Raw genomic sequence first — 14,539 nt, forward strand, 5'->3', positions numbered from 1 at the left:
ATCGTTAGCGATGTGTTTAAATCACGTGTGCAAATGCTCAGTGATTGGAACTACCACCACCATTCACCAAATGAGTATCAATATCCATTTGGTCAGTAGGTACTTAATTCATGACGTGTCTCGATATCCATTTGCACTTATAGGTTGGTGAGACGATATAAGCGTACATACAGTTAATTCCTCCACAACATGGTGCTTGACATAAAACTATTGAAGGTAGTGTCATGATCCATCTCATTGAATTGAATTGAACTGCGCCCCTTCGGTGATTGTCTAGTTGGCATAAATACCATGAAGTCTCCAGACTTTTCACACAATTCCGTTAATACTGCATAAATGTCCTATCAATAAACACTTTAATGACACATTTATGCCCCGTTTTTTGTGTTTTCAATGTGCTTAATTTTCATCAAAAAGTGTTTTAATAACTCCTCAAAACGCGCACCACTATACCATGTATTTCTATGGGCTTTGCGAGAGCTGATCGCCGGACGAAGAGGCGGTGAAAACAGCCGAAGTAATCCTGAGTACCCAAATTTATATATGTTGCACATACAGTTACACAGTTCAAGAGAGTGTGAACAACCATCCCAAAGTACAGTTTTCTGAGAGTTTTCGGCCTTTGTTTTCACCGTGATGGTTGCCAGGCGGGGAAAATGCCTGAAAATATCAATTAACATACAATTAATGTCAAACGAATAGTTATAAGTTTACTCCATTTTTCTTAATTTGAGAACTTGAATTCAGCCCTCGAGCACGCCCACACAATTTAAAGCGCCGCCACCGTCGCCGGAAAGGATAACTCATCGCAGTGACATCAGCGATATTGTCAGTTTCACTATCGAGCTGTGAGTATTTTGCTTTCCTTGATTCAATGCTGTATATAACGCTATCTGTCTATATACACGTAACTGGTATGTGCTTAACGGTCTTTACTATATGGTTCAGGAAGGTTTAAACAAACTAATTTCATGGGAAAACAGATTCGAAAGAGGCATGCCATGTTTTGTGAAGGTGCACTGTTCCTGGGCAACCATTTTTTTAGTCTAGTTGCCCCAACACATATATCAGATGCGTACATGCGTTCACTGTAAACGATCAGGTCCGTCCCAGTATCGCTGTGACATACTAGTATATTGCATCTTTCCAATTTGAACAAGTAACTACCTTTTCCTTGGTATTGTAACGGTGGTTGTCGCACAACGCCTGTTCGAATTCCATGTAAATAAACAATGTATTTTACACACGCTGTAAACGGTGGGTTCTCTATCGAACAAGTAACTATTCGTCGACACTCTTCCAGGGTTTGACAAACATGTAGACGGATTTTTGTCGGCGATAGTACTCGATTGATATTTTAAGTCTGTGGTTTATATTTTACCTCACAAAACAAACTACTCGAAAATAAAATAATTTTCGGATTTCATGAAAGATTAATCATACTTCTACGCTGAACCCCGGAGAAAATGCATACTGATACCAAGATGTTATAAATTATATTTTGTGAAACAACCTTGTGTGTGACCAGAAGTGATTCATCCCCACCCAACTAAGCAACAATTGAAGCCAGGACTCATTTTGGTAAATAAATTAAGCTTGGTGTTAATGGTGTGATAAAATACATCGTGACACCAGGCAATGCGATATAGCATATGCGTCTTCCATTCAAGCGAACCTATTTTTCCTAGGGGCTGCGCATGCTAGCAGATGTTTGTACAAAATTACTATTTGGAAATGTTAAAACGTTGACGGTATATTAAAAACTGTATTTATTATCAGTTACAGAGCTGATGATATGGAAGGTCGCGCTTATCGAAAGTGGCTTCTTCGTCTTTCTAAAGACCTGAATAACTGCGACGTCAAAGACATGAAGTTCCTTCTTTTGAAAGTTCCACATCTACTTGGACAGTGTGCATCCCTAGATGTGGAAGGATACGATAATATCATAGATGGTATAGATCTATTTATAAAAATGGAACAGTTACAGGTCCTGTCCCCTGATAATACCTTATAGCTTGAACAGTTATTGAAAGATATTGAGAGGAATGATCTAGCAAATCGAATCGTCGAATATAGAGAGGCACATGCATGTAAGTACACAGATTGGCTGATTATCCGTATATTTGTGGATAGGTAAGTATAAATAACCATGAATGTATAAACTCAGTTGAACATGAATAATGTAGTTCTATTGCTTTTACAGAAATAGCAACAGTTCAATGGACAATAATAATAAATAATACTATATTGCTATATATAAATACAATCTAGTTAATATTTACTAGACTGCACACACAAACATCTCTTTGGCCTATGGGCCGCTGTTGCTAAGGCGGTAGCTGTGCTGAGATGGTCAAGAGACACAACTCCAGTTATCAATGCTTCTAATATCAGTATGGTATGGTGACGCCTGCATGTGCCTCGACTGATTGATTGATTTATTGAAAGGATGGCGGAAGGTTAGTCAACATAACAAGTACATGCCGGGAATGGGGAATGTCGCTGTTCTAGTCAATACTGACCATTCAAGCCGTCTTTACAATCGTTTTTTACGGATATTATTTGTCGAACATTTTGAAGACAATAGGTTAAACTACATAATAAAACTGTAAACTATCTCTTAATTCTGCTTTACTAGTATACCCTGGAACATATTATGTGTTATGGGACAATGATGCTTTATTCGTTATAATTACATAATTTGAAGTTTATACAATTCAATATGATAGTTTTCTGGCGGTTATTCAGGTTCTAGATAACTTCATATAGATTGTATTTGGATTTTAAACGACGCAAGTATTTGTCGATCTTTCTGTATTTCGCTGATGAGTTAACTGCATATATAAATGAATAAATCAACCTCTATCTAGAGAATTCGTGTGTTTTACTGAGTCCATAATTTGAGCAACACATAAACGAAATGAAATGGAATGTATTGAATACCATCTCATTTGTTTAGAAATCAATCTCGCAGTGTAGAAAGCAAAACACATAAATCATCATTTGGCTTTAAAATGCCTGGAACGTTTTGCGTATATACTACCACGCACTCACATGAATGGCACTCACCAACACTAACATTCCCTACCGATAGCATGTACCTTGACGCGGTTGTAGGGCAACTAATTGGTTGGTTTCGCTATACTATCTCTGGTTCATATCACTACGATTTAGTGAAGAACTGATATTGAACTTTTCCAATGAAAATAATCTTATATCTTGATTACCAATGACAAGCAACCAATTAGACTAAACCATGCATCTGTTTGTCCTTGCTCATTTGATGATTTCAGCCTACTGCTTGGCAGGATGAATTTGAATAAATTAAAGTCAGACAACAAGCTGTATTTAGTTTCAGTGAAATATATCTGTAATAAATGAATGAATGAATGAATGAATGAATGTATAAATGTATAAATAAATGTTTATACTATATGTTGTTCTGTTCTATTGAGATCAGTACGACCTTTATATCGAGTACATGTGTTGGCAACATGCCAGTAATTTCACAAGCCGCATAGGCCGAACATGCGCAGACTGCACTACAGAAGGCCCCATTAATTTGTGTTTGAAACAAAGTAATAGAAGCGATCGCGACTAAGGTAAGTTATACAGTAGATATTCATCGTGAATATGTTATTAACCACGTTATGTGAGCCTATGGAATGTAATTGATGGCCCGCTATAGTGTTTCGGTTTCATAAATTCACGTTAAAAGAATGACCTTTTAGACGCAGATTTGAATTGACAGCACAGCGGTTAGTGTTAAGGTGTATGTTCGTAAGGTGTGGTAGTTGCCTTGGCTACACATGGTAGAGATCAATATGTCCTATTTCTACTAGCGTGGCGCAGCACACAGCCACTATTTTAAGAGTCCATGTTGAATTATATACAATAATTCTAGTCATTGTAACCATCATCTGTAAATTCATATGGATACAGTATCACGTCTGTCACCAACAATGGGTTTGCGTCTCAGGAAACATACATTCACACGACAATGTTATTTCCAACAGTTATAGGTAGCGTTTTTTTTTTCACCGATTAGTTGATGTTTTTAAAAATAATTTAGTGTTATATTGTTTTGTGTCGTTTGTTACACCTGAACATAAAAGGAATGTTTCATTGAAATATTTTATATTGAAAATTGATAGTCCCCGATTCGAAATATACAACGCATGTAGGCTTACAGAGAGATTATGTGCTTCATAATTATTTTTTTACAGAGCTCCAATAAAGATGGTTAATCGTGATTACGACAGACTACTTAATGACATATCCCGCGAAATGAGCAAGCAAGACCTCAAACGTATCAAATTTCTTCTCTTGAACTCACCTGGCGAGGATGCCAAAACACAGAAACAACAGGGATTAGATCTTGTTGATTATCAGACCATCAATGACTGTTTGCATCTTTTTGATAAGATGGAAACGCTAGGACTACTTTCTGCTGACAATTTGTTAACCCTTGAAGTTTTGCTCGCGGAAATCGGACGCCCTGACCTTGCTGACCTTATCACATGTCATTAACAATTCTTGGCTTTCATCAAATCACTGCCACATGTTTATACATCAAAAATGTCATTTATTTGTTTACGAAGAAGGCTGGTAAAGACTACAGAAAACAACTTGATCAAAGCTGCGACTAGAAAAAATATATTATTTGAATAATGCTCTGACAATCCCATGGTAATCAATCATTCATGTTGAACATTCAATATTTAATTCTACAATATCATTCCTGAACATGCTAAAATCAGCTGAAGAACATACAATTGCAAAAGAAATATATGGTCAACTCGCTCAGGCAATTACCAACATTATTAGAGAAAGAGTTTATACTCGATCATTGAAACACAGAAACAAACAATAGACGAATATATTATAAAACCAAACAAAGATTATTGAATTACAGCATTGAACAAGAAGACACTGTTGGATACATTGCATTTTAAGCAGATGCGTTCTTACTTCACTAAAGACACTGTCTCTCAACAAAAGACCTTCGATAACTATATAATTGAGTGATCGCAATCTAGAAATATAATTAAGCCATGTCCTCGATGTATTTTAATAAATTATAGGTATTCGTATATATGGCTGATTGCAATAAACCAATGCTTTGACTATTGTCTTTTCGACTTGTATTTGAATTTCAATAAATAACTAACTAAATAAATATATAATACATTTTTCAAATTAGTGATAATGTAAAAATTATAATGTAAAAATATAAAGAAATAAGTCCATTCATACTTGAAAAAATTATATTGTAAGTCACAAACATATCAATTAACTGTACATTATCACATACAACAATACTCATTAACATTACTTATACAGTAAATGTTTATCTAGCAATACATCTTAGTAGCAGATGAGTTCCCGTTCCCTTCGAAATCCCGCGTATTGCGTGAGCGGCGCTTACCAAACGTCTGCCACAAAAATCGTGCTATTTTATTTCGAACTTGAATTGTTTTCTTTTTATAGATGAAGATCGAAATGTCTGTTCGTGGGGAATATTGAATTGATCGAGATACCCTTACTTCTTCAAAATTAACCATCATCAAATATGTATAACACATTATTTTGCGTTCAAATACTCCCAAAATACTGTTTTCGAATCCCACGCGATGTTTTGACGCAACCTGTCCTGTCTTTGTCCTGAAAATTGTCAATCACAACCGTGTTAGATTCTTGAATGTAGTTAACTATCTTATATTAGTTATTTTACCGTCACCGTCGGTCAGGTGGCTTATAACCGCACCCCAAGGAGATCACCTATAAACTTTACTGATTCATTATTAATGGATAGCCTTATGTATATACACAGAATTGTAAGTAAGTCATTCCGGCGGAAAAGTTGAACTACCCTACGGCATTCGAGGTGGCTCACAACATAGCATTTTATAAAACCATGTTTACAATTAATTTACATTTTAAAAAATCATTTTTATTTTATAATCCTTTTTAATAAACATTTTTGGTTCTGAAATCGATTTTTAAAACTCACTTTCGTTTCTGAGATCTGTTTTTATTTAAAAATCATTTGTTTGAATCCCTTGCCGTTTTTAAAATACGTTTATGTAGACCAAGGAAACCAAAGTCAGCCAAGATAAATGGTAAGAAAGTTCGGAATGTGGGTGATATAACAAGATGGAAGAACTAAATTTCATATACCCAGGCAACACACGAAATTTGAAACTACTATCCAAGTGAGATATTACTGTTTACTTGAACAATACCAAATCTGAGAAAGTACACAAATTTCAATTTAACAACCAAAAATTCAATACCTAACCCTGGAGAACAATTTATTGGCATGGCAATTTAATTCCGTTATATGTTTGTTTTTTTCTACGCCAGGTAAACATACCATTGATCACTTTTTACAAAATCATAAAAAAATCATGTGATGTTATTAAAAAGTAAAAAACAAAAACAAAACATATTTTGTTAGAACCAATCAATTAGACCAAACATGTTAATTGTGAAACTTTGAATATTACTTCCAAACGAAACTATACTACAATAACACAATAACAAATTAACATGTTTAATCACTTAAAGCCCCGGTTTAAATTATATTATGTTTGGCTGCGAAAATTTATAATAGTCGTCTAGTACACGTAGTCCCTTTAAACGCCCAGACAGTGATGGTGAAAAGTTCGTTCACTGTCTGAAACATGACAGATGAATGGATTACCTGTTTACCGGGCTTTTGTTATGTTGCCATGACTACAGTCACGGATTGCTGGACAGATACCAATGAAATCGGCACGTTCACCCAAGCAGGTACTTCACTTACTAACGTTATGATAGAAAAAAAACGTATTTTTTTAGAACCAATCAATTAGACCAAACGTGCAAACATGTTAATTGTGTCAAACACGTGATATTGGAGCGTGCGCAATCCTACATGTTATTCTATATATTCCATTGTCACGCACTGCAGTCCCATTTGGAGTCTGTTCCGAGTGTGTGAAGCACAAGGTTGGTAATATTGGTAATCTTTGTAAACGTTAGCGATTTTTTTAAATTTCCAGCAGCTGACAAGAATCAAATTTAGACACTCTCCTTAGCTCAAACCTTTTGATCGTGTCGTTTTACCATCATTGTTGAGTTCACAGGACATGCCCTGGAACTACCTTTTGATCGTGCGCTGGAAGATATCTATTGTTGATGATAATAAATGTATGATTATACACTCTCGCAATCGGTCAATACTTAGTGTACTAGTATGTGTTGTGACACTCCTATTACTCGACTACATTGTTTTAATGTATCCTACATTATATTTGTATCGCTGACATGGACTCCTTACGAACAAGCCGTTACCGAGCTTTCCTGCTGAACCTTTCCGATGGTATGGATCAATCCGACGTCAAACGACTACATTTCCTACTTTTGAAAGAACCACCAGATTCGAAAGATGGACTTGACCCCGACAACTTTGACAATTTAGATGACGGACTAGATATCTTTGTTCGAATGGAAAAAATAGGTTTGCTCGCCAATAATGTTGTGACCTTGATGTATTTATCGGAATTGTTTAAAGAAATGAAACGTCCAGACCTTGCACGAGATATTGATGAATATATTCAAAAATAATTTTAAAGAGGGGGTATTGACAATTGAGTACCTTTTAGGAAAATCTTGTTCTGAGTTGTTCTGGCGACGATGTTCGTAAATTCACGCACCAAACAAGTATTCGTTTGTTAAGGTTTAATTACGTATCTAATACCCTGTTTGCCACTTTGCCTATTGGTGAAATAACACATTTTAAATAACCCAATCCCAGACGAAAAATAAACCTAACTCTTTCAATTTCCCTTACCACTAAATTGTAAAACTCGATTTTGCTAAATTCATGATCATTCACCCAGTATTTCACAAATTAAAATACTGTAATGCAATGTTTGTAACTCTCACACAATTACTGTTTTGTAAAATGTCATTTATTCCGGCATCACATTATAACCTTACAAAATATGCAAAGAGTTTAAAACTACAATTTCCCCCAAATAGACGTAATGTTCCCCTAATAAACTAATATTGCAATTTTGATAATTTTTGAGGGGTTTGTTTGACTCTTTAAAAACAGATTTGAAGCCAATCGAGTCGAATTCTTTTATCCTACGCATTTTCCATTATTTTTTTAAATACTAAATTGTGTGCTGTAACAAACAACATTAAATTGACAAAAAATCATTGTCAGTGTATATCAACTTTTATTGTCGAACAACATTTTTTTGAAGAAGAAAAAGGTCAATACTGCCCTCTTTAAAACCCTGCCGCGGTATGTACCTTGACGTGGTGGTAGGGCAACGAAATCTGGTCGTCGTGTGGTGGACAATGACAAAGAACACTATACTATGACAACTAGATGGACCAAACATACCACCTATACTTGTCAGCGCTAGAACACCGATGCTTCACACATTCTAACCCGGTTGAGCAGAGCAGCCGCAATGAGAATTACTAGTATCATTGAATCCATCAGCAACGCCAACGCTGCTCTGCTCGACTGGGTAACCCTGCCAATAGCATGTACCTTGACGTGGTGGTAGGGCAACTAATTGATCAATAATTACAAAATACAGTATTATGTTAGTAATTGGTCAATTAGACTAAACATGCTAATTATGAAAAAAAAAACAGAACAAAAAAAAATTCCCGGTATTTTTTTACAAATAAATAACTATATTGTGAACAAAATAAATAACTCTATAGTCTATCGCTTATTTTGCCTGATCCATTGGAATATATGTATGTATGTATGTTTCTTAGCCTGGCTCAATGTTTTGTATTATGAATCTATCGATTGAATACATTAGTAATACTACTGTATAATGTACCAGCTAATAGAAACATGAACTCTGACCCTACACCTCAAATTCATACCTTGAGGTCAATATATTTGTTATCTACCAATCTGACCTTTCTCGCATTGTAATACGTTTATAAAGTGACTGTTGCCGTTCGCCTCTAAGATCCGCCCAGTCAGACAATGGACGCGGGGTGTGTTCACCATCTGAAAACGACAATGAAAAGCAATGCGTGGTCATCGTACGTGTCGTTGCCATGGGCTACAGTCAATGATTACTGAAGCAAAGACTTTCCAATCAATACTTTCCATTTTGAAGTAATTGGTGAATAGATGGCAATATCACAGTCTGTGTTGGCTTTGTTGCTATAGTGACAAGGAATATTATAATAATATCGATTACGTCATGTTGAAAGACATGATAAACTACGTTTTCCACTGCACACGAGCTTATTGAGTAATACAGATACAGATATAATTTGTCAAATCCGAGTAAAGCAGGATTCCAAAAAAATTGAAGCTATTGATATTGCTGCTGGATACGGTGATAGTTTACCTTGCCGCCTAAACCACCATCTTGTGTTTCCATATAACTGATTTGCTGGGTTCTGCCCCGTATAATTTACTCGAATCTGACCCCAGGGAGTTAAGTACAACATACTACACACTCCTTCACAGTTTTATATATTTGATCGTTCGTGTATATATATGTATATATGTATATTCATTAATGTACAAATAACAATGAGTTGATTATTATTTAGTATCAAAATTACGCGTTTAAGTTAATTATCTGTATGAAACGTTTTAAAAGCTTTGACACACATACCAGCTCTAAATGGTACTATGCTTTATAGACCAGGCTAGTCACATTGAAGCGCGGTTTTTCCCATTTTCTATTTTTAGATTCTATAGATTACGTGCTTTCTTTCTTTCTGAAAAAAATAAACATAGTCATGTCATTACTCATTTTACGATTGTTATATATGTGCGCGGAGTGATACAAATAGCTGTACGTGAGATTTAAATTATTATTTAAAGTTTTAAATTATATTTGAAATTAGGTTACAAAAACATGTATATTTTATCTCGGTATTTAAGTCGACAGAGATACTATATATAAAACATGAAAAACGGCGAGTAAATAATAAATAAAATACAGAAAAACAAATATAAAAATAAAATAATTCTATACCTATATCAAACTTCAACCATATATTTCATTTATATGCAAATATCTACGCCACGTAATGCCATGATGTTTTGAAAATATGGTGTACTGATCTAATACGGTCACATAATTACGCTTTTGGACGATAACTTGTACCTTTCAGACGCATGGTCTAATAATATATTTACGCTTACAAGAAGAAAAGATGAAATGTTTTTTTGCCATTTCCACACCTCTACATTTAAGTGAACAGCAGCCATTAACGTTACGAACGCCTGTGTCGTCGTGTACTTTATATAAATTGTACAAGTCAGCCCAGTTGCAGTGATCAACGCTGTATATGTTTAAATACTATTTTTTATATATTATAAAAAAAAAATATGTTGACTTATTTCTATAAATAACAGAAAAAATTAAATCAGCCATCAGGTGCATCTATACTTGCATGTCGAATATACCGCCGCCACCGTCCGAATTGAGTATCACCGTTTTTCAGCGACGTCATGTTTAATATCTGAAATTTTGACCAGTTACGCAGTTGGGCTTACATTTTTCTCTGTAAGTATTTGTTTTTTCTGGATTCAATATTGTGCGTATACTGATTTATCGCCATATTCGTGGTTGTCATTGTTTCAACGGTCATTACTACGTAAAATATTTAAGCGAAAACAATCTAGATCAGGCGAAAAAAACACGATGTGTGTCCATGTGCATACACTGTTTTGTGGCAACCATTTTGTAAGACTAAATTACCCTAGGTTGGTTTTACGCATCATTTTTTTTCTTGGCATCACATTATCGGCGTCATATCAGGGCAATATATATTTTTCCTTGACTATAATATTTGGAAAATACTTTTACATGAGTAAATATTTTTCAGAATATTGCATCTTATATAGGAATGCCTCTAAAACTCTAAAACAATCGTAGCAATGTTCGCTCAGAAATGTACGTGTGCGTTAACAGCCAATCACAATTGGAGTACACACCCAACATATACACGTTTTTATGTTAAGCTTTTATTGTGTTAAAAATAACCGACTTCAATTTTGAAATTTACAGATTTCCATCATCATGGACTACACATATCGACGTTTTCTGTACCAACTTTCTGAAAACATGTGTATTGCCGACGTTGAACAAATGGCGTTTCTCCTTTTAAACGCGCCAACGGAACCAAGTAGATCAATCGAACCAAGTAAGCCAAAACAAGCTGGTCTAGAATTTAGTGACTTGGGGGCTATAAAAACAGCTATACGACTATTCGAAAAAATGGAGGAAATAAAGATTCTTTCTCCAAGCAACACACGAAATCTTGAACTTCTTTTGAAAGAAATAAACAGACATGATTTGGCACGTGGCTGCGCTAATTACGCAGATTCATACAGGTGTGTGTTCCCCGTGCCAGAACCATGTAAATCAACCGACGAGAATAAATACACACAAGCTTCAAGTCATTTTTATACTACAGGAATGGATAAGAAGGCGACTAGACCACATCGAGTTTGATAGCTGAAATACAACATTTCCGGAGATTGTTGGACCCCTACCGTTGATATGTACCTTGTCGTGGTGGTAGGGCAGCTAACTAAGCATCAGACTGAATGAACAACATACATTTTTCATCAAAGACGCAGAAAATGCTGATAAGATGCAATGGTTAGGCCAAACATATCAGTAACACATTTTCAAGTTTACAACTGAAAATTTCACACCTGGCCATGAAGAACAGTATATTAGGGATTTAATTCCGATGTACGTTCTTTACAGCTGGGTAACCCTACCGATAGCATGTACCTTGACGTGGTGGTAGGGCAACTAATTGATCGCTTCCCACAGAACCATATCCGTTGCTTGACATATTATTAAAAAGTAATAATTCGCCTTTTGATGGGAAACGATCGATTAGACTAAACATGCTAAAATGTTATGATAATTCACCCCTAAACAAGAAAAACAATAAAGATATAATAACTTGTTTTAACACTGCATGACCAGATAATGTGATATACGTACATCTTCTATCGTGTTTTTGAATGTGTCGAGGGTATGGTGTTTTTTAACTATATAACGTCGAAAAACAAATTTCTATCATTACCAATCTACCCTTCATCGAGCCCTAAAGCACAAACCTTTCTAACGCCCGTATGGTGCATGCTCAAAAGTTTGTTCACTGTCTGACTAATAACAGAACAATTAAACTACCTGTATACTATACTTATTACGTGTTATTGTCATGACAACCATCACTGATCGCTGGATAAATGCCAATAAAATCGACGTGTATATCCCACCAGACTGTGAACAGACAATAATATTCGGGTTTGTATTGTGGATAAACAAATCTTTTCCTTGTGTAATTAAATAATTATCACTGTTTATAGCTAGCGTGCGTGAGTACCTTAATATCATTAGCGAAAAAACATAAAATAAACAAATCAATCATCGCATCAATATTTTACACGCGCATATTAGCCTTTCCAAAGAAAAAATAAACCTATCCCTAGCCGGGACATAAAGTTCAGCTGTTCAACTGAATTTGGGGTAAATTTGGCCGTACTTCCTGGTTAAAAATTTTTAACAAGTTGACCATCTAGGAATATGAAAATTAAAAATCGGCCATGTAACATGTGTCTTTCAGTTACTTTTTTCACACATATTTCTATGAACAGTATTCAAAAATGTTTATGCCACAGTTATTTCAGATTCGGCAGTCTCCTTAACCACAAGTCGGTACTCCCGCTGTACTGTCTTCGTGCATACTTTTCGGTATCCTCGTAATAATCTCATATTATGTAAATACTTTTGCCTAAATACTCAATTGGATATATATTAATGAAGACTAAAAAAATCCACTGTCAAATACTAGTGTTCTATAGTGTTCGCTGTTTACAATATTCAAACATGCACTTCATGCATGTTTTCTATTGAACAAACATTATGCAAAATACGTGATTCTTCAAACACCTATTTGAGAAGAATTTTGGCAAAATACAGATTTTAATTTGCTACAGAGATAGCAGAAAACCGGGAATACATACTCATTGAACACATAGTCATATAATTCCAAGGACACAAAACAAATGACTGACAATTCAGAAGAACAAACCAAAAATGACAAATACATTAAACAAACTGCATGGCAAATGACAATAATGTCATTCTTTAAGTCCAGTTCTTAAAGTCAAATTCAAGTCACAGATGTATTTATGAAGCAGATTCAACTGGACATATTATTGAAATATGATCACTAAATTTAGGATTGTTGATAAAAAGTACATCATCAAAATAGTTGGGTTCATCGTACATGTTTAAACTAATTTCTGTGAAAATTCAGCTTTCTGTCACCTACTATGTATTTGTAGCGACTAGAACCATTTTTATTCAAAATGCCCAATGGATAATGTTTTTAATGTGTAGTATATAAGGTGGAAAAAAACAAATGTTAAATTTGTTTCCATTCTCGTTACCTTAAAACCTGATATAAAACTACCCGAAAACAGCCCACTCCAATTTAAAATGTGTTGATTGTTTCTTATCTATTAACCCTTTTCCCACTTAAGTATTCTGCAATGTAACATTGTTTTTTTTATGGGAATCAAGTAAATTATGTGTTTTCATTTTGTATTGTTTTCCTTCGTAAAAATATGGTGGCATGATTAAAAAAAAAAACTAATAAATGATGTACTAATTGTCCAAGTCAACCAAATTTATGTGCAAAATAGTGTGATTTGTTTTAATTAAAATGCTGAAAAACATAATTATAAAAAAAAAAATATTCTGGCATAGTCACCTTTAAAGACGACATTATTGAAAAAAATAAATTACATGTTATATGAACGACAAAAAAGTTAAATATTGGTTGATATGTTGCACAGAGGCTTAGACAGATTAAAACTATTCTAATCACAATTTTACTATGCAAATCCCTTTCCATAATAACCAGCTATGTGACATTGTGTCCTATTCATATATTGCATTTATGTCTTTAAGGGCGGTGGGCGTTGCATCGCGTCCTGTTCGATATGGGACTCCTAGCGACGTATACAACGCGTGCAAAATACATTGTGTGTTTACATGACATTTTAACACGCGCTTCGCGACGACCACCACCCATAAACGTCAGTTTTTTTTTTTTTAGTTTTTTTTTTAATAAAACACTGTCTTACATTTCACTCATATTAATGAAGGACATATTTTGTTGACATGCAATACATTATGGCGTTCGTAAGAGAATTGCCAGAATTTCAGTTGTTCGAGTGTTTGATTCATTTTTTTTTTCTTTTTAACAAGTGTACATTACTTGTTGTTTGGTTGTTGTGGTCGTGGCGTGTGCGCCCCCTCAGTTTGCATGTTTTCACTAAATTTCGAGCGGTCAGCGGGGCTTGAAATGATTAGCACGTGGGACAAATTTCCAACTATATTTAGCCTGATTACTTGAAAACTAACGCCCTAAGTACACAGTGATCTAGATTGTATACAATAAAAACGTGTCAGGTGAATAATGGCGTGATGTTAGCACGTGATAACGGAGCATGCGC

General features: G+C 34.9%; 1 protein-coding gene and 1 long non-coding RNA gene across 2 annotated transcripts; both read left to right on the forward strand.

The window, feature by feature from the left end:
- Positions 1 to 189: 189 nt before the first annotated feature.
- On the forward strand, positions 190 to 2,874 carry LOC146730257 (uncharacterized). The gene is made up of 3 exons (XM_085494070.1): positions 190 to 216; positions 748 to 848; positions 1,780 to 2,874. The coding sequence occupies exons 1-3, from the start codon at positions 190 to 192 to the stop codon at positions 2,012 to 2,014; spliced, it is 363 nt and encodes a 120-aa protein (XP_085350196.1). The 3' UTR covers positions 2,015 to 2,874.
- Positions 2,875 to 10,400: 7,526 nt separating this feature from the next.
- LOC144349918 (uncharacterized) lies at positions 10,401 to 11,542 on the forward strand. The gene is made up of 2 exons (XR_013420084.2): positions 10,401 to 10,556; positions 11,061 to 11,542. It is a non-coding gene; the product is annotated as an uncharacterized LOC144349918 (long non-coding RNA).
- The last annotated feature ends 2,997 nt before the right edge of the window (positions 11,543 to 14,539 follow it).

This window comes from Saccoglossus kowalevskii, chromosome 19 (assembly GCF_978046115.1).
Source record: "Saccoglossus kowalevskii chromosome 19, keSacKowa6.1, whole genome shotgun sequence".
Lineage (NCBI taxonomy): Eukaryota > Metazoa > Hemichordata > Enteropneusta > Harrimaniidae > Saccoglossus > Saccoglossus kowalevskii.

Bases quoted from the DNA above. Each gene is read 5' to 3' on its own strand.
- LOC146730257 (XM_085494070.1), top strand. From the start codon at position 190: ATGGTGCTTGACATAAAACTATTGAAG. The intron at 217-747 runs GTAGTGTCATGA...ACTTGAATTCAG, and splicing joins TTGACATAAAACTATTGAAG to CCCTCGAGCACGCCCACACA. The intron at 849-1,779 runs GTGAGTATTTTG...ATTTATTATCAG, and splicing joins GTCAGTTTCACTATCGAGCT to TTACAGAGCTGATGATATGG.